Source organism: Lipotes vexillifer, unplaced genomic scaffold, assembly GCF_000442215.2.
Source record: "Lipotes vexillifer unplaced genomic scaffold, Lipotes_vexillifer_v1.1 scaffold570, whole genome shotgun sequence".
NCBI classification, from domain to species: domain Eukaryota; kingdom Metazoa; phylum Chordata; class Mammalia; order Artiodactyla; family Lipotidae; genus Lipotes; species Lipotes vexillifer.
In genome coordinates, this window is record NW_006777801.1 from 813,805 (window position 1) to 834,390 (window position 20,586).

Sequence of the window (20,586 nt, forward strand, 5' to 3'; positions counted from 1 at the left end):
AAAAAAAAAAAAAAAAAAAAAAAAGGATCAGAAGTCTAGGCAAATCTTTTAGAACAATGGCAAAAAATCAGAACCAACCTAACATTTCAGCAATGGAGGATGATTACATAAATGTTGATCTATCCCATAGAATATTATGTAACAGTTTAAACTTGTTTTTGAAAAATTTTTAGTAATATGGGAAAATAATAAGTAGGAATCAGACAAAAGAAAAATCTCCGTGTTGTACAATCCCAACTATGTAAACAAATTTAAAATATACTCAATTAAAAGAATGGGATAAAATATACATAAGTTTTAAATTGATTTCTGGATGGTGACATTATGGGTGACTTTTATTTTTTCCTTTTAGTTTTCTATGATTTCCAATTTTCTTATAATGAATTTATAATCAGAAGGTATTAAAGATTATTAGAAGTTTTAAAGTAGAAAAAGAATGACATTTTGAACTCTAATAATTCAAAAGAATGAAAACTCATGCAAGTTCCAAGATTTAAGTGGTTTTAATCAGTTCTAATTTTGAGAAGGAATGCTTGATCCCAAGCAATTTTCTTCTTTTCCTTTTGCTTTTAGTCAAGGGATGATTATATATGGTGCTGAAAGCCATGTTGTTAATGAGACAGTGTGCTAAATATCGATATTTATGAAGAGGACATATATAGCAAATGTGCATCTTACAGTATAATCTAATGATGAAGGACTGGGCTTGGAGGGAGTCTCTGCCCCCTGATGGCTTTGGGACTGGTTACGTAGTCTACAGGTTATATAGTCTCAGTTTTCTTATCTGTAAATAGGGATTTTGAGGATTAAATGATATGAGGCCTGCAAAAGTCTTTAGCCCAATTTTGGCGCATAGTAATCACTCAGATAATACTATAGCTGAAATGATACATGATAGCTGCTATAATACTACTCCTGAAGGAGGACTCCTTCCAAATTGACTTCGTATAGAATTTAGGAGAGGCAGAGGTTAAGTGGTTTAAAATACCTGTTTTTGGTCTAATAAGATATTAATACTCCAAAGACTGTAAAGACAAAGTAGATGTTCTGCTGCCCCTTTCATCCTTCTGAGGATGGATGGAAATGTTCTACACCTTTCTCCAAGCTTATATATGCATAAACATGTGCAAGATGACTGGCTTTGCTTTGTTTTTCCCTTACGTATTACTCTGCAACTTTTCCAACAAGCCAATAGTTACAGAATTTTTCATGGCTGTTGCTCTGAGTTCATAGGTTCGGATGTTATTAATTTTTTAATAACTGTATAATACCCCAAATAATGTGGCAATTGCAGAATTTATTTGGGTTGGGTTGTTCTTAGTTCCCACCCTCTACTACAGATGATGTTTACTGCAGCATCCTTATATGTAATCCTTAAGATTCATTGCTTTTATTTCCAATTAGTTTCCCCAAAGTGGCATTACTGAGTCAGAGTATGTGTAAATTATAGTGCAGAATGATTTGGGGTTACAAAAGTTGTGTAAAACATTGTTGGTTCTTGCCCTCTTACAGTCTAGTTGAAAAACAGATATGCATTTATTTTCCCAGGAATTTCTTTTTCTTTTCTTTTCTTTCTTTTTTTATTTTTGCTTATGTACAAAGATTTCAGTAAATGGTGTTTATTTCTAGGGAAATTTGAAATCCTTAACATTTTGAAACATAAGTATAAATCAAGAGAGCAAAGGGGGGCCTCTTGAATGAGGTTTACTCTGTATAGTCTTTGCTGCATTTATTAGATATGAATTTGTTAGAAAGTGTACCCGTGTACGTTTTTCAGTTTTTAAGAGCTAAACGTCCCACTTGAGAACTGAAGCACTTGACATTTGCCCTCCTGGCCCTTACCAGGCTCACATCCCACAGGGCACAGACGTCCCCCATGCAGGGGGAGAGACAAGACGGACAGCGTCTTGTCTCCTGAGGCTCAGACTTGCTCTGCGAGCTGCAGGCAGCTGAGCAGATCTTCGGGTTTGAGGTCACTGATGGTAACAGGAATCGTAGGATGAGAACAGATGGTTTTTACAACAGTGAAGTTACTCTGCTGGAGGTAGACAGATGCCTTTTCTTTGTACTGTTACTGAGAGCTACTTAGTACAACATAAGTTTTACCAAGTACCCACTTAAGGTGTGTGTATGTGTCTACCTACCAGGTAGGGGACAAAGAGAAGAAAGGACAGTTAGGATGGGTTTGCCGTGCATGTGTGTACGTAGTCTTCTCACATGAAGGGACATACGTGTCGCATGACCATCAATTTAGAAGCTTTGTTTTCTCCCATTAGTAATTAACATTTGGTTACATCAGTTGGGATTATGCAACTCTTTAACAGCTGACACTAGTTCATACCTGTTTTCATTCTTTCTCCCCTCGGATTCAGCATCTTGGCTCTGAAGAAGTGATTGCATTAGAACACTTTAGAACCCACTTGGTTGTATTCTTGACTCACTGGAGTGGTCACATGTCTGAAACCCACTAGGCACCCTGTCACGATTCCCAATCAGTTGCTTTTCATTCATGGTCTGTCTCCTTATGATGAATTGCCTTAACTTTAAACATTCTGTAACTATTGGCTTGTTGGAAAGCAGATTTTTTTCTCTTCTGGGAACTAGCAGGTACTTTGGGTTTCCTTGGGCTTCTGCAATATTTAGTGAAATAACAACAATAATAAGGGCAGTGAGAGTAAACATACATAGTGCCGACCACATGCCAGGCGTTGGACCAGCACCCTATATAGTAATAACTCCTCTAAGTCCTCCAACAACTCTGTGTGTTGCAGGGGGACTCTTATCATCCCCATGTTATGAATGCAGAAAGTGAGGCAGCTGAGCCATGGTGATAGAGCTTACAAATGGCTTGTGCGTGGAAATGACTCCACATCGGGGAGAGGCTCACTGGTGGGGCTGGAGAAACCCAGGAACAAGGCAACGCACCCAGGGAAGCCGGGCACTGGATGCGCAGACCCAGGGGGAGAGAATTGGCAGAGATGCTTTGGCCCCTGCTTATGTTTGGAGAGGAAGTGACACAGATGAGTCCTCCCACCCGAAAGCCCTGGACTTGGGAGGGAAGTCAAGGGAACTCAGGGCAGGAAGGAAGTGGAGGAAAGGGAGGTGTGGAAACTTGGCCGAGGGATGTCACTTGCAGCAGCCTCTCACGAAGAACCCCTCTCTTCATGGGCTTTTTGCCCTCAGGGTGCAAATCCCAGAGGAGGGTGAAGCAAGTTGAAGGTGGTTTACCTTCAGCCAGTTTCTTTTGTTTTGACAAGTGAGTCCTTTGACCCGGCTGGAAAACCTCTCCGGCTGCTCCTGCGATTGTTTCTGAAATTGGTTTTTGAAGAGGTTGTGTGTGACCTGCTAGGATTACCCACACTGGGCGGCACAGACCGCAGACCAGGACTGTAGCAGGAAAGCCGTCTAGGTAAGAGGCATTGGGGGTGGCGGTGGTGTGACCCGAACAGACCCTGATTCTTCTGCCGTGCCCTCTGGATATGACATCCTAGGGCTGAAAATGGGTCACCTGCCTCAGGATCCATCTCCACCGTAGCTGAGTCAAGTCCACTGTGGGTGAGCAGAGGCAGACTGCAGATGGCGTGTTGCAGTCTTCCTTATAGAATGTGGTGGGTGGCTTTTGTCATTGTTATTTTTATATCACCAGGTCATGGTTTCCAACCCACTTTCCGGATATTATTAGAATGGTTCATTGAATAAGAACGTGGTGGGTCAGATAGTGTCATTAGTACCTAGCAAGTTCTTGGGCAAGTTCTTAACCTCTCCAGCCTCGATGCCCTAGTCTGTGAAATGGGGTATTAGGAACAGCCATCTCATAGGGCTTTTGGAGATAAAGCTCAGCAGGGTACCCTGGCATCGTATATCTCCTTTAAATATGGAGGTGCCCCTTGTTGCCTTCCTGGGGTTCTGACACATGCAGGAATCTCCTATTCTGGTTCCGGGCTGTGATTAGCTCTGACATTCCAGGACACACATCACCATGGGTGTAGACACTGACAGAAGAAAGAACTGGAATTGAGAGTTGCAGAATCAACGGTCTCCCAAAGAAGGGTGGAGTCTCTTAGGACAAAGCATTCCTGGCATGAATAAACAGAGAAAGCTCCTTTGAGGAGTAAGCCTGAGTCAGGTATTTTGATACAGGTGATTATGCAAGTTGGACAGAGAAGAATCCCTTCTCTTAGGTCTGATTGATTGTTCTCTGTATTCTATCCAACTTGTCACTTTACCTACAAAACTTTTCCTGTCATCTTCTAAAAATGAAATTAAAAACTCCTACTCTCAATTTGATCTAGTTAAATACAAGTTTTATTTTGGAAGGGCAAGAGGGGTTTAGGGTAGAGGGAAAAATCTGACCCCTTTTTTCTGTAAAACACCTCTGCAAAGTGGGCACTGTTATCTGTTATACCAGGTTACTTTACAAAGTACCATTTAAGAAATACTTCTTTATTAAAAAAACAAACAGAAAACCCCCAACCAAACAACAAAAGAAACCTGCCAGCTATTAAATACGGAAAATTTCAAGCACACACAAAACTGTAGAGAGTGGTATGAGCCCTGACATACCTGGCTGCCACCCTCAACAGCTGTCAACTCATGGCCAGCACCTGCTTCATCTGTAACCAAACCCCCTCCACCACTGCGCGCACAGTTCCCCCACCCCGTTCCTTCTAAGCAAATCCTGACGACGTATTATTTTATTTATATTCAAGATGTACTTCCAATGCCTTAAAGCTTTCAGTAACGTGAAAAATGGAAAATTTCACATTTTAAGGTCCTTCTTGTGGGAAGATCATGTCTCTCTAGAAACCTCAGAAAGCAGGGGGTGGGGAAATGATTTTTTGAAACATTTACCTTGGGGGGCTTTTTCAACTCAGTGTTTTCCCAGAGTTGCTTTCTGCAGGCCTTCTCCCCTCCCTCCATTCCCCTCCTCTCTCCCCCTCCCTTCCCTCTCCCCCAGTTAAAAATGGCAGTTCATGAAACTGGTTTGCTTCTGAGTGTTAGAGCAGGAATAAAAGATAGGGAACCACTTGCTTAGGGAAAAAAGTGATTCCAGGTAATGGAAGCTTTACCGCTCAAGAACCATTTTTTTTCTTGTTATTCTTAACCACCATGAATGGGACTGTTTAAAAATATATTCATTTTCTGCCTTCTTAACCGCCATGAATGGGACTGTTTAAAAATATATTCATTTTCTGCCCTCTTAACCGGAGTCTGCTGGATGTTATTTAATCGTTCCCATTTACTACAGGGTGTTTTCAGTACAGCTTTCCATGCTGTGGAGGGCTTACTTTTACAGTTTACCTGTCACCTCTCTCATTGCCACTTTTGTGCCCTGTCAAGGTGCTTTTCCTTATCTAAAATCTGCTAAGGGCTAAGAAGCAAGGTATGTAAAGTTACAGTGAATGAACTATGAGGGTGTTTTTTGTTTCCCCAAGCAAAAGTGTATGTTGTTGGACTTAAGGGCTTTGTGATATATGAACGCTCAAAGGCTGTTTTGGCTCCATTTCCTGATTTTCAGTGATATTCTACATAGATGTTGCTGTGTAGCTACCTTTCATGTAGGTGAGGTATCCCTGTGATGGGGTTCTATAGCAGGAATCTTTCTTCTCACCTAAAATGCAGCTTAAGAAAGGCTTGAAAGGTCAACCACATGGTTAGTACCTGGGAATGTTGGAAAATGTGTTTTGGGACACATTTTTCTCCATCTAACCGTTGAACGTTTGAGAGTGAGTTAGTAGGAGAGAAATGAAGGGATTTTAAAAGGTGACCATTCTGTTTTTGTTGTTGTAGTAATTTAGCAACTAAAAGTTAGAGATTTGTGTTTTAGACCTTGCACAAAACTTTTACTTGGCTAAAAATAATTTGATATATGGGTATATATCAAAGTTATAGTAGAAACTAATAGTCTGATTTTTCACCGGACAATATGAACTTCCTGTCTGCTGTTCTTTAAAGGGGGAATCAGAGAAGACATTTTCATCCCCTCTCGCCCTATCCTTTCTTAAAACTCTCCTTAGGAAAATGACATAGTATTTTTCAAAACTAAGCTGTGCCTTATGCAGGTTCATACGCAGGATGGGCTAGTTACATCAATTTTTCCTTTCTCCCACCCAGACCAGGGTTACATAGTTCTGTGAGGTGTGCTTGGGAGTTGTAATAATATGGAATACTGGAAAAATTCCAGAGGCTGTTGGTAAATAAAGAATGCAGCTGAACAGCAGTTAGCTTCTGCTAGTGATTTCAGAACTCACATTTAGGAGAAAAAAAAAGTCAAGTATGTGTAATATAGCATGGGAAAGCAAGAGAAAGTGTGATGACCATCTTGAAGATTTGGGTTTTAATTTCTGTCTTTCATTTTTCTCAAGACTGTACAGGTAAATCAATAAAGAAGATTAAGCTGTATTTGGTTGACATTATGAAAGATCTCTCTACTTTTAACCCAGCTTATTTAAAGATTTATTAAACCAGCCAAACACTTTTTTCTGTATTATGAGAAAGCTGTCTTTGCTTTGTGTTTTCAACTTGCAGGGTTTTTGTTGATATGTTTAGGAAAAAGAAGAGTACAAGGTACTGGAAATTCACAGCTGATAGTCAAAGATGGATATATACATATTAGAGGTTTGGGGAATCTGATGGGCTAGTCAAGAGAGGGTTTTATAAGTGACTTTGAAGCTTTCTGTAGGTTCTCTCTCACTGTTGCCTATTCCATTAAAGGCCTTTAAGTGTGGTGTTTACCCAGCAAATATCCCAACAAATTGCTTTCGGCAGTCATGGGCGCACTAGAATACTATCCAGTCGGTAGTTGTGTAGTTTTCGCACAGAACTTCCAGGGAATATGGCATCTCTCTAGTCTTCGAGACCACCCCCAGGACAAGGCACATTAAGGGCTGGAGAAGGGAAACTTGGGTGGTGGGAATGTTCTTTTCAAAATCTGGGTAAAAATTTTTCCCCCAAAAGCACCAGTGAGCTGAATAACTTCTCATCCCATTTCTCCACAGTTTTAAGCTTCTCTTAAGCGCCTCCAAGTCAGTCCTATCTGAGGCTTCAGATTCCTCAAGTTTCACTGGGGTCACCTGGAGGCCCCTGTCCTACCTTGGTTTTGAAATCTCAACTATTTTTAGGATTCATTCTTTCTTTCATTGTAACAACAAATATTTATTTAGCTTTCTGCCATGTACCAAGCTCCACTTTAGGGTCACAGGAGACCACAGAGCTGAATCTGACAGAGAATCTGACACAGATCTTTCCCCTCAGGATTCTATTTGGGAACAAAGACACCTATGGGCGATTCTTCAGTGTGAGAGAGACTGGGATACGCTAGCAGCTGTAGAGACACAGCCTAGTGGATTATAGGACCGAAGGCAGTTTATGTATTTATTTATTTTTAATTAATGTATTTATTTGGCTGCACTGGGTCTTAGTTGCGGCTTGCGGGCTCTTAGTTCCCTGACCAGGGATTGAACCCAGGCCCCCTGCACTGGGAGCATGGAATCTTAACCACTGGACCTCCAGGGAAGTCCCCCAAAGGCAGTTTAGAATCAGTCTTCTACCAAAAAAAAAAACAACCCCAAAAAGCCAGTTGCTGACACCAGACACTATACACATGTTATTGACTGAAATAAGGGATTAAGGAGAAGGCTACAGTCTTCTCACCCACTGAGAATGGGCTCGTAATGGGACATTTCGTCGAATGACCAGTTCCTTTCTGCTCCAGATGTCAGTTGGGGGAATGACAAGGTAGCAGTTCTGGGAGAGTCCATGGTTCGTTTTACACTTGGTCAAGTTTCCCTGTGGAATTGTCATTGTTTCATGTTAAACTCAATATTCTTTGTTTTGCCTTTTTTCTATTTAAAAGGCTTTGTCCACAGTAGGTGGCAAGGTACTCAAGTCCTTTTCACACCTGCTCTGCTATCCTTTGAGCAAAGCCATCTCACTGTGAGGGGCATAGGAAGGGAACACGCCCACACTTACTGAGTGCACCCCGGAAACATTTTCTCATTAACGCCTCACAAACTTGGGGTAGGGGTTATCTTTCCAGATGAGTAGACTGAGGCTGAGGTTATCTTTCCAGATGAGTAAACTGAGGATTAGTAACTGGGCACTCACTCCAGGCCTCTCTGGGTGAATCCAGTTCTCACACCAAGGTTTGTGAATGTTCTGTTCTCTGAGATTAAACTTTGGCTCTTAGAGAGAACCGCTCAGCTCAATTGCAGTTCTCCCTGCTCTCATCACGTGAGTGTCTTTTTACCCCTAAATATATCCACTGGCATCTCCTAAAGCCATTCTCCTACGTAACCACAATTCCACTATTAAAAACAGAAGAAAATTAACCATGATATGTTCGCATCATCTCATTTCTACTCTCTATTTCAGATTTCCCTGATGGTCTCATGTGTTTGATAACTATTTTTTCCAACCTGGGTTTGCTTAAGGCTCACACATTGCATTTTGCTTTTATAACTCCGGAATTTCTCTTACTCTAGACCAACCTGCCTCCAATCCCTCCTGTTCAGCTCTTGTTTCCGGACACTGACTTTTAGAGGGACCAGACCAGTTTTCTTATAACCTTTTTGTTGACACTTTACCTGGCAAGTGTCTTGCAAATTGAAGATTTTAGAAGTTCTTTAAACCTGAAATAGGTATTTTCTAGGAGATATGTTGCCAGATTGTCAGATGTTGCACCTGATATATATCATTTTCTGTAGCTAATATATTTTAAAAGAATCTTTATTTACAAAAATAAGGCAATTGTAAAATGTTAGAACAATTCAGAAATACAGTTGGCCCTTTGTATCCACAGGTTCTGCATCTGCGGATTCAACCAACCTTGGACTGAAAATATTTTTTAAAACAAAATTCCACAAAGTTCCAAAAAGCAAAACTTGAATTTGCCAAGCTGGCCAACTATTTACATAGCATTTACATTGTATTAGGTATTATAAGTAATCTAGAGGTGAATTAAAGTATACGAGATAGGTTCTTTGCAAACACTATGCCATTTTATATAAGAGACTTGAGCGTCCTCGAATTTTGGTATCTGCTGGGATCCTGGAACCAATCCCCTGCGGATACAGAGGGATGACTATATATGAAATATAAAATAAGAGTTCCGTTTGATACCATCACCATGTAGCCCTGAGATAACAATCATTTTGGTGAAGTTATATATTTTTTTCCCACTTATTTATTTATTATAAAAACTGATCATCTGTACACATTGTTGTGCGGTTTACTTTTTATCTCACTAACTGCATTGTGGATTGTGTCCTGTCAAATATGTAGCTGAGATTGTGTTTAGTAGTGCCTGGGATAAAAGTGTACCAAGCCAGCCACATTCCTTCCTAGGTGTTCAAGGCGAGACACACCCAAATGTAAAGTACCCGGCCCAGGATGAGAAATGTGACTTGTGCCCACAGAGCAAATATTTTTCTCTCTTTGAGGCTCTCTAGCTAATATAGGAGTTGAATCTTTAGCAAGTTGATGGAATGTGGGAGTAGTAAACTCTTAAGGACTCTGTATTTAAATTCTGATACTCTTTTGTTTTTCTTTTCTGGGTGGGTCCCTCCATATTTTTTTCTGCAGATACCAGGAGATCATCAGGTTGGCCTACCTTGCAGGTAAACATGATACTCTGCCAACATAAAGTGATTTAGAAATGTTAATCTATTTTACCAAGCCCAAGTCTCTAGCATATGTATTTTAAGCCATCATAAAACACGTACCTGTCACGCTAAGGAATGTGCCGAGGGCAGGCATCAAAGAATGGCCGAGGGAGTCTCAGGAGTGTGTTTTACTGTGTCGTAGGGTTGTGTCCTGACAACCTCTGTGAGGCCGGGAGGTACTGACAAGGAGTGATTTCTAAATATTGAAGCCATTTTACTTATTAATGCAAGAATTCCTACAAGTAATTATTTCTGTTTGTCTATCCAAGTGTCAGGGGGCTCAGAGGTAATTCTGTGGATAAAGGGCATAAAGGCTGCCTGACTTAGGGAATCAAATTAACAGAACAATCATATGAGCAAGAGATAGTCCTTTGCACTTCATGGAGAACGGAAAGTTGAACAGAGAGACCGTGTGGGCATTTCTGGCTTCTTTGGAAGATGAGCTTAAAGAGCCTCCCAGTGAGAGAATTGCTGGCACAGGGCGGAATGGTAAAGCCGCTTTTACTGTTGTTATTTTGTTCTCGTGTTGTCCGTGGCAGTAATGTCATCGCTGCCATTTGGTGGGACATCCGGGTGTCAGTAAATCTTGTTATTAGTAAGTTAAATTATCCGTAATCTTGCATCAAGAATTCTGTAAAGGGACAAAATGACTGTAGGGTGGTTCCCTACATCTGTCTAAATATCTGGTGAAAAAAGGATAGAGTTGTGATTTTAAGCGCATTAAAAAATTTATGTATTAATTTTTTTTTGAAAAAAGAAAGTTGCTGAGTAGTTAATCATTAATAACTAATTTATAATTAGTTAATAATTAAATGCATATTCACTCCATTTTCTATCATCCAGTAATAAAGTAAATAAGAAGATAAAGTAAATAAGAAAATAAGTATAAATATTAAAGTAAGGGCTTCCCTGGTGGCACAGTGGTTGAGTCCGCCTGCCGATGCAGGGGACACGGGTTCGTGCCCTGGTCCGGGAAGATCCCACATGCCGCGGAGCGGCTGGGCCCGTGAGCCATGGCTGCTGGGCCTGCGCGTCCGGAGCCTGTGTTCCGCGGCGGGAGAGGCCGCAACAGAGAGAGGCCTTTTAATTTAAAAAAAAAAATTAAACGGAAATAATATTAATGGAAGTAAAGAGGCAGTGTTGCAAAGAATGAGGAATAAGATAAGATTTTAAGTTCAGGATCAGGGAATTGCTTAAATCATTGAACCCCACTTTTTTCATCTCTAGAATAGGGATCGTACAATCGACACCCAGAGGGTTGTTAATGAGGCTGAAATGAGATAATATATTTAGAAGTTAAAAAAAAAAGTTCAAATTCTACTCCTGCTTTCTTGAACAGACAGGCTTGTACAATGAAAAAAAAGCATGTGAATCGAAGTCGCATAGACACTGGTGTGAATGCAGGCTTTGCCGCGTGCATTCTTAGATGAGTTCTTTTACTCGCTCTGAGCATCAGTTACTTTAGCCATAAAGTGGATCTTATCGTATCACCCTTGTAAGGTAAGGTCAAGTGCACGGGTTAGACCAAGGCGCTTGGGAGCAACAGAGTATGCTGGCTCTTGAATCTGGACATTCATCTATCGGGGTCATGTGCTTGTGTGTGTGGAATATGTACCGCCTGGAGCTTCCCTTCCAGGTGATGACTTGCTGCTTTTCTGTTTGCAGCGACCCTCCAGAGCGCCACGCTGGGCATGGACGCCTTTTTCCGCACTTGGAGGAGCACGGGTGCTAGTGTCATCGCCCAGTCACAAAGCTGCTAAGGCCGTCTCAGGGGCGTGGGCGTCAGGACAGGAGGGCAGCATCCGAGGGCCATAGAGCCATGCCTTTCGGCCTGAAGCTCCGCCGGACCCGGCGCTACAACGTCCTGAGCAAGAACTGCTTTGTCACCCGCATCCGCCTGTTGGACAGCAACGTTATCGAGTGCACGCTGTCTGTGGAGAGCACGGGGCAGGAGTGCCTGGAGGCGGTGGCCCAGAGGCTGGAGCTGCGGGAGGTAAGGGTGCAAGCGTGGTGGGTGGATGCGCCAGAGCTCAACCCCAGGGACCAGCCGCCTTCTCTTGGCACCTGCAAGGCTTTTCAGCCTCAGCCTGGTTTCGAAGTGTCCTGTTATTCTTAGCATGGCCTAGATCTTAACACCTTTCAGTGGATGCAGAGACCTGCTCTGATGTTGTGAGAAGCAGGGACACCCCCTAGAGTTTGCACGGGGCACGGGCTGGGGGTGGCAGCTCCCCTTTGCTTTCAGCCCATGGAGAGGTTGTAATGAGACTGTCCTCCCCAAAGCCATTTACTCTCTTTAAAACAATCAAGTGGGTAGCTGGGGTTTTGGCACTCTGGCTGCATATCAAGGAGAAAACCACATAAGCGGTGGATGCAGCTGCTTTTTGTTTGTTTGTTTGTTTCCATATTTTCCTCTTCAAAGAGGGAAAAGAGGAAAAAAAAAGAAAGAGCATTTAAAGTGAGCATGACCAGCGAGGCTTTTTTTGTGGGAGCTTGTAAAATGGGGGTTTTGTCCCTTATAAGATTCCTCATGACCTTGTTTTCTTTGGGCTTTAAGCAAACCCAGGGTTCACCATTAAGATAGTCACGTTATCTCTCTTTAGAAGAGATTCTTAGAGCAATGTGCCCTTTGTAACCAGCAAGCCCTGCTTTTTTTTTTTTTCAGTCCTACAGACATTTAGGACAAGGGACTTTTGAGAGAAACCCCCTCAAGCATTTGTGTCTTGGGAGCATATCGCATGTGGCACATGGGCTGGTAGGTAAGGGGGTGTGGTTGAAAGGTTGCCAGTGCTGAAATGACGGCAGAGCCCTGAGAGTCAAGCCTTCCCGAGGGCAAGGAAGAGCTCTGTGATTGTCCTGGGCCCTGTGACACCATTGCCCAGTTCTCAGGCTGATGCAGAAGAGGGGAGTGGTCCCTATTGAAAGTGATCTTATTTGATCTCTTTGCTCACCTCTCAGGATCCACCCTCTTTCCATTTGCACAAAGGAGTTGGGGGGTCAAGGAAGGTCTTCCTCTCCGCTTGGCATCTTCCACAGGCTGCCTCTTATCCTCTGGGGGACTGTTTCACCGGAGCACTTCTGTTTCCTACTGGTTTTCGTGTTTATACTTTGGTTTCAGTGTTCAGGCCTTCCTTTGACATTTATCTTCCTGCGGAGGAGACTGTCCTGCCCAACAGGTACATGTAGCTTGGTAGCTGGCACAATACACATGTGAAATGTTCTGACCTTGGTTGATAGTTGGCTCTTTTTTGCTTCTTGGTAGCACATTAGGGTGCACATATTTAAACATATGCGTGTGTATTGGCATAAAGGAAAAACCTTAATGCTGTCGTCAGTTGGCCAAGAGGCTGGTCTAAATTCTCATAAAAATTTTCATTATAGATCATTTGAAAATATATGCAGTGGTTTTACTTTTGAATATTCCCAGTAACTTAAATGAGAACAACTAAATATTCTTTGCATGCATTAGATTCAGTATAGTATGTGGTTAAGTAGTTATAAGTGCAGGCTTTGGAGTCTTAAACTTGAGTCAAGTTATGGTTCTGTCACTTACTAGGTAACCTTGGAAAAGTTATTGAACTTCTCTGGAAATCAGTTTTCTCAGCAATAAAATGGGAATAGTGATACTCACCTCACTTACCTTACAGGGCTGTTGTAAATATTAGAAGAGATATAGTATGGCAAATGCATAGGGCTGTGTCTAATAATGTATAATTGTTCCAATTTGAGAGTTTTGAAAAACATTTTTTCATTAAAGAAAATACTGAACAACTGCAATGTTCCAGACACTGTTTTGGGACTTGGTGAAACTAAGATAAATAAGTTGTAATTTTTCCTTCAAGATATGCACAGACTAATAGAGGAATCCAGCATGTAAAAACCAGCTAAGACTGAATGTGATCCACACTAAATGCAATGCAGGTGCTGGCCTGAAAGGCAGTGGCTCTCCTTAGAGTTGTGCAGTGCACGGCCTGCTCCACTGAACACCGCAGCCCTAGCTAGGGGAGAGGAAGCCTCAGTGAAATATGAACAGAGCCCTCGCATTTTGAACAGGGACTTGAAGGATGCCCAGGAGTTCAGTAGGTGGAAAAGAAGGCAGGTCATTCTGGGCATGGGGAGAAGGCATCTCTGTGAATCACCAGGTAAAGCCAGAGTGTAAGGTGCAAAGTGACGGGTGTCTGGAGATGTGTATGATAATAATAATAAAGTTTCAACAGAGTATTGTTTCTCTCAGTGAGAGGGCAAAGGTCAACCCTGGATTATCCCACAACTGGGTCGTCACAAAGGACAAAGCAGTGAAGTCCAGATTCTACTGTCAAGTGTGTGTTGCAGGGTGATTGATCTTCTAATGCTAAGATGGGGTTTGCGTTTAATGTTGGCTTTATTTTGACATGCTCTAAACAGGTGCATCCACATTAGAACAAATCACTTTCTTTTTTGGTTTTATGCTTTCATTCTGTGACAGATCACATTGAAGGTATTGGCCTTTTGTGAAACAGTCCTATAGAAAGTCCTCTTGAATTGAAGGATGAGATAGAGCAATGTAATACTTTGTTCTTCATTTGCCCAAACACACCCCAAGGAGGAATGCATGCCCCACCCAAGAGCAGAGGGGAGGTTGTGAACACAGGGTCTGCCACACTCACTTGACTTTGTATGTGGGTCATTTTTCAGATAGGGCTGATGGTGCTTTAGAAAAGAAAGAAAAAATTCATCTAAGATACAATGAATTGTTTAGTCTTTATGAAGTTTTGGAAAGTAGAGTGTGGTGAATATTTGGCTCTGCCATTAGAAGTGTTCTGTAGTTTAGGTGTACCCTAAACTTGACAGTAGATTTATATTAGGAAAGGAAAATTAATTTTGATTTAATTTTTGATCTATGTTAATTACAATTTATGTTTTATTAGATAACTTAAAAATAGATTGTAGGGAATTCCCTGGCAGTCCAGTGCTTAGGACTCCATGCTTCCATTGCAGGACACAGGCTCCATCCCTGATTGGGGAACTAAGATCCCATAAGATGCACGGTGTGGCCAAAAAAAAAAAAAAATTGTATTTTTTGAGGCAGTTTTAGGTTTATAGCAAAATTGAGTGGAAAGCACAGAGAGTCCCTTATACCTCCTGTCCCCTCCCCACCAGGCACCCCCACTGTCGACACTCCGCACCAGAGTGGTCCATCTGTACAGTCAGTGAACCCACATTAACACATCATTTGCTCAAAGTCCATAGTGTAGGTTAGGGTTCACTCTTGGTGGTGTACATTTTGTGGATTTTGACAAACGTATAATGACATGTGTCCATATGGTAAACTCTTTTTTTAATGTAATAAACTGATTTCTTAAACAAATATTATATGCAAACATTAATTGAAAGGTATACATGTTTCAGTGTTAAACACATATTCCTCTTCCAACAAAATGAAATGTCATCCTGAGTCACCTTGGGTCACCAGAGGTCTCAGTTGACTCTCTGCTAGTATTTGACCATGTCCTGCATGACTTTATCCTCCTGTTACTGAATGCAGGTTCATGTGCTCGATGCACAGTGAGGCCAAACAAACCGAAACGTCCGAGTTTGGAGCAAAGAAAGGTTTATTGCAGGGCCAAGCAAAGGGAACAGGTGGCTCGTGCTCAGAAATCCCTGAACTGATATGCTAAACGTTTTCAGGGTCAAATTTGGTTTTGAATGCACAGCTGTGCTGTCATATGGCATCCAGAGTGCCCAGGCCTGGCTTAGTTAGCAGACACAGTCATCCCCTGGGGAAGCAGAATATGACAGAGTCCCTGCTCCCAGAAACCCTGGAGTTGGGAGAATAGGAAAAACAAGAAACAAAACAAAGAGAACAGCCTGTGCCGAGGTACAGAAACAGGAAAGAACATGGAATTTTCAGGGAAGGGCAGAGTGCAGTTTGCACAGATCTCTGTGTGTGTGTGTGTGTGTGTGTGTGTGTGTGTGTGTGTGTTTGTAGGGGTCATGGAGGGGAGGATAGGAGTGTGGGTAGGTAGGTGGAGTCTGCTTTTGAAGGGTTTGATGTACCTGGCTAAGGAGTTTTAACTAGATCCAGTAGAACATTGTTTCTAAAATGTGTCACAAAAATAATTAAAATAATCACCACATTTTAATGTACCACGTGTTGTGCAGAGCGCTTTTCATAGATCATCTCATTTAAGGGTCATGGAGGGAGGATAGGAGTGTGGGTAGGTAGGTGGAGTCTGCTTTTGAAGGGTTTGATGTACCTGGCTAAGGAGTTTTAACTAGATCCAGTAGAACATTGTTTCTAAAATGTGTCACAAAAATAATTAAAATAATCACCACATTTTAATGTACCACGTGTTGTGCAGAGCGCTTTTCATAGATCATCTCATTTAATTTTTCTAACAAGTCTGTCAGGTGGCTACTCTTGCTGTCCCCATTTTATGGATGGGGAGACCACAGTGTAGTCACTGGACTGGCTCAAATTCAGGTAGACTGACTCCACCGTTCTAATTCCCAGGGATGTGTAGTGGCAGAAAAAGGGGCCGTGGTAAGATGCTTTGGGAAACACTCTCATAAGTTCTGCAGTTAAAAAAGTAAATGTGTTGAGCTCAGTGTTTCACAGTTAATTTAGCCTTCTAGTAAATACTCTTCGAATCGTTTGGGTAATAAAACACTGCCTGGAGATGGAAAGCCATAAAAAGATTTCAAGGTGAAGCATGACATGATCACCTTGAGTTTTAAGAAAAGAACCAAATAGCCGAAAAACTATGAGGATTGGGTGACAGGAGGAACAGAGATGCTAATTAGGTGGACATAACAATAACCTGGCAAGAGGAAATAACGTGAACCCCTTCAGAAAAAAAATTAGGTATGAGTTTCTGGCTGGGAACTCTATTTAAAGGAAGAGGCTAGGGAGTTACAGGAGGCTCAGAAAATTAGAATTTTGATAATATAGTTACAGTATGTTTGGATCATGGATTTCCTCTTCCCCAAATGAAATCTTAGGTGGAACTTCAGTATGTAAAATGGAGCTGCTCTGTTTGCTGAGGGGGTGGATAGGGTATCTGGAGCCCCATCTCCTTGTGCCCTTCCCACACACGCCCCAACATGGCTTGAAAAATCATTGCCCTAGATTAAGACAGAAATAGCTAAAACAATGTTGCCTTATGACTAATCCTTATCTTTGAAAAATAAATACATGGAGAAACAGCAGAGTTTAGTGGCTAGGAATGAGAGTTCGGACCAAACTGTCCGAGTTTGAATCCTGGCTCTGCCACTGATTTGCTGTGTGATCTTGAATAGTTATTTAACCACCTTGTGCCTCTGTTTTCTCATCTGTGAATGAAGATGGTAATAGTAGCAGCCTCCATAAGTTGTTGGGAGAATTAAATGAGTTAGTTTTTGCAAAGTTGCCACTGTATCTCAGTGCTGGGCACATAGGAAGCACTTAATATGGCAGTCTTCTCTGCAAAACACTACTCAGGTCAGACAGAGAAAGAGAAATATAGTATGTTATATGTGGGCTCTAAAAAGAAATGATACAGGAACTTCTCTGGTGGTGCAGTGGTTAAGAATCTCCCTGCCAATGCAGGGGACACGGATTTGAGCCCTGCTCCGGGAAGATCCCACATGCCACGGAGCAACTAAGCCCGTGCGCCACAACTACTGAGCCTGCGCTCTAGAGCCCATGAGCCACAACTTCTGAAGCCCACACGCCTAGAGCCTGTGCTCCACAACAAGAGAAGCCACCGCAATGAGAAGCCTGCACACTGCAACGAAGAGTGGCCTCCACTTGCTGCAACTAGAGAAAGCCGGTGCTCGCAGGAACAAAGACCCCAACACAGCCAAAAGTTAAAAAAAAAAAAAAAAACAAAGAAAAGAAATGATACAAATGAACTTGTTTACAAAACAGAAACAAACTCACAGACTTAGAGAACAGAACTTATGGTTATGGAGTGGGGGGAAGGGTCGGGGGGAAGGGATAGTTAGGGAGTTTGGGATTGACATATACACACTGCTATATTTAAAATGGGTAACCAACAAGGACCTACTGTATAGCACAGCTCAATAATATGTAACAACCTGAATGGGAAAAGAATTTGAAAAAAAATAGATATGTGTATGTGTATACCTGAATCACTTTGCTGTACACCGGAAACCAACACAACATTGTTAATCAACTATACTCCAATATAAAATAGAAAGTTAAAAAAAAAAAAAGACACCACTCAGACTGTCTAGACCCCCTACAGTCCCTCCAGAGTCTGGGCTGTCACCCTTTTGTAAGTCTGCTCATTCCATTTTTAGATGGCTTTGATCATTAGAAGCTATGATCTTCCACTGAGCCAAAATCTTTCAGTTCCTTGAACAGTTATTAATTTCAGATTGTGCTGCCCAGTAGGATAGCCATTGGCTACATGTGGCTATTGAGCACTTGAAGTGTGGCTAGTTTGAACTGAGATGTGCAGTAAGTATAGCATACACAGCGGATTTTGAAGACCTAGTATGAAAAAAAGTTAATATATCTCATTAGTCATTTTTATAATAGTTACATGTTGAAAGTATAATATTTTGAATATACCATTTTCTTTTCTTTTTTAATTTATTTATTTTTGGCTGCATTGGGCCTTCGTTGCTGCACACGGGCTTTCTCTAGTTGCGGCGAGCGGGAGCTATTCTTCGTTGCGGTACACAGGCTCTCATTGCACGGGCTCTAGGCATGAGGGCTTCAGTAGTTGTGGCATGTGGGCTCAGTAGTTATGGCTCGTGAGCTCTAGGGTGCAGGCTCAGTAGTTGTGGCGCATGGGCTTAGCTGCTCAGTGGCATGTGGGATCTTCCCAGACCAGGGCTGAAACCCGTATCCCCTGCATTGGCAGGTGGATTCTTAACCACTGTGCCACCAGGGAAGTCCCTATACCATTTTAAGTAAAATTTATTAAAGTTAATTTTACTTCTTTAAATAAAAATTATTAAAATTAATTTTACTTCTTTGTACTTTTTAAATGTAGCTACTAGAAAATTTTAAATTACATATGTGACTCAGGGACTTCCCTGGTGGTCCAGTGGGTAAGACTCCGTGTTCCCAATGCAGGGGGCCCAGGTTTAGTCCGGGGTCAGGGAATAGATCCTGTTTGTATGTCACAACTAAGAGTTTGCATGCCGCAACTAAGAGTCTGCAGGCTGCAACTAAGAAGCCTACGTTGCTGCAACTGAGTCTGCAGGCTGCAACTAAGAAGTCTGCATGCATGCTGCAGTGAAGATGCCACGTGCCACAACAAAGACCCGGCACAGTCAAAATAATAAATAAGTAAGTAAGTAAGTAAGTAAATAAATAAATAAAACAAAGTAGTGTTAGCATAATAATTTTTAAAAATTCAGGTCACATTTTAAAAAAAATCTGGCTCACATTATATTTCTACTAAACACTGCTGTTCTAAGAAAAGCAAGGAGGCCATGTTAATAGTAATAAGGAATATAAAGAATTCTAATAAAACGTAAAAATATGCTAGAATTATTTCCTTTAGGGATAATCGTGACTCTACTTTTAATTAAAAAATAATAAATGGAGGAGGGATAAATAATTTAACACAGGTACGTGAGAATACTCTTCATGGCTATATTCTATTCAAGGTAGAGAGCTGTTGTTTTATTAGGAAATCCAGCACTTTAGGGAAGAATAAATTTGATAACTCTTGGGCCTCTTCTAAGGCTAAACTAAGAGCCTTGGTTTTTAAAGGAGCCTAAAAAAAATCCATAACCATTTCCCTTTTCTTTTGCAAATTTATATTTTTATCTTTACTGAAAGCTGATTTATCCAGAGCTATCAGCTATGGTAGAAATGTCTCACATTTTGCTCTTTTCATAATGGCTAGAGCTTACAAAGGTACAGAATCTTAACATGCATTTCCTTTCATCAAAGTAAAGCTAACCTACATTAAGGACATTTCTATGGCTTGATTTTATGTTAATCTTTTGGGAATTGGAAATTTATCTGTGATAATGGGACTACTCGAACACTTCATTCCCTGGCCTTGTCAGATAATAGTGGAATTTGCTGTATTTTGTAGCTAGCTTAAGCATATCTATATATGTTTGTATTTGCAGAGGACTAAAATAATCAACCATAATTAAGAACTGATTGAAGAGTACTCTGCTGGGGAAATTTCTGAATTCTCCATTGCTTTTTGTCTTTGTAAAGATTATGATGTGAAATCTTACTAGCTTAATGTCAATTCTGTAAGGTAAATTGGTGCCAGTGTCTATTTTCTAGATACAGAGATTGTAGGTGAAGTAATCCCCTGGTCTTCATCTTTTTGTATATTCCGAGTCAGTCGTGCAGCCTCAGAAGAGTGAATTTTCTTGGCTATGAGATTTGCCTCTTGGGTCTGTGTTACTCTGCAGTTTCTTTTCCTGTACTTTTATGCAAAGATTGACTAGGAAAATGAAGATGGTGCAGTTGTTAATTATAGATGTGCCAGTTATAGAAATCCCAGACTATCCAGAGTAGAGGTTGATTGCACGCAAGTTGTTTTTTTTGCAGTTATCCAACTGATGTATGGTGGTTTATTTTCCAAAGCATTTGGAATGTAATTGTGTGAAGTGCTGTTTTCAGAGTCTGTGTCTAGCCATCTTTTGAAGCATTTTCCATGCCTCCGTGAAAGTTTGAATGCTTGTATGTAATATATTTTATGTGAAGGTGTCTCAACCTCTTTGTTTCTTAATTTACAACTGAAATATACCGGCTACTACAGGGACCCTATTACAACCTAATGGAAAGTATTTTAAACTTTTGCTTCTGGTTGATTAACTCTTCAAAATGCTTGAGATAAGATCGTGGATTTAATCCCTAGTAATTGCCAAGACTGTGTCTGTAACCCTTATAAATAGTTAGCATTAAAGCTGTGTCATTGTCATAAAACTAGAAAAACAAGACCCTCAAAAAATATCTTTC

At 41.2% G+C, this 20,586-nt stretch overlaps 1 protein-coding gene across 1 annotated transcript in view; it reads left to right on the forward strand.

Moving 5' to 3' along the window:
- The window catches only part of PTPN14 (protein tyrosine phosphatase non-receptor type 14), a 171,700-nt gene that overhangs the window by 55,876 nt on the left and 95,238 nt on the right, over positions 1 to 20,586 (forward strand). The window contains exon 2 of the mRNA XM_007451289.1: positions 11,328 to 11,655. Within this exon, the coding sequence (XP_007451351.1) occupies positions 11,482 to 11,655 (174 nt within the window). The 5' untranslated portion in view covers positions 11,328 to 11,481. The remainder of the gene's footprint in view (positions 1 to 11,327; positions 11,656 to 20,586) is intronic.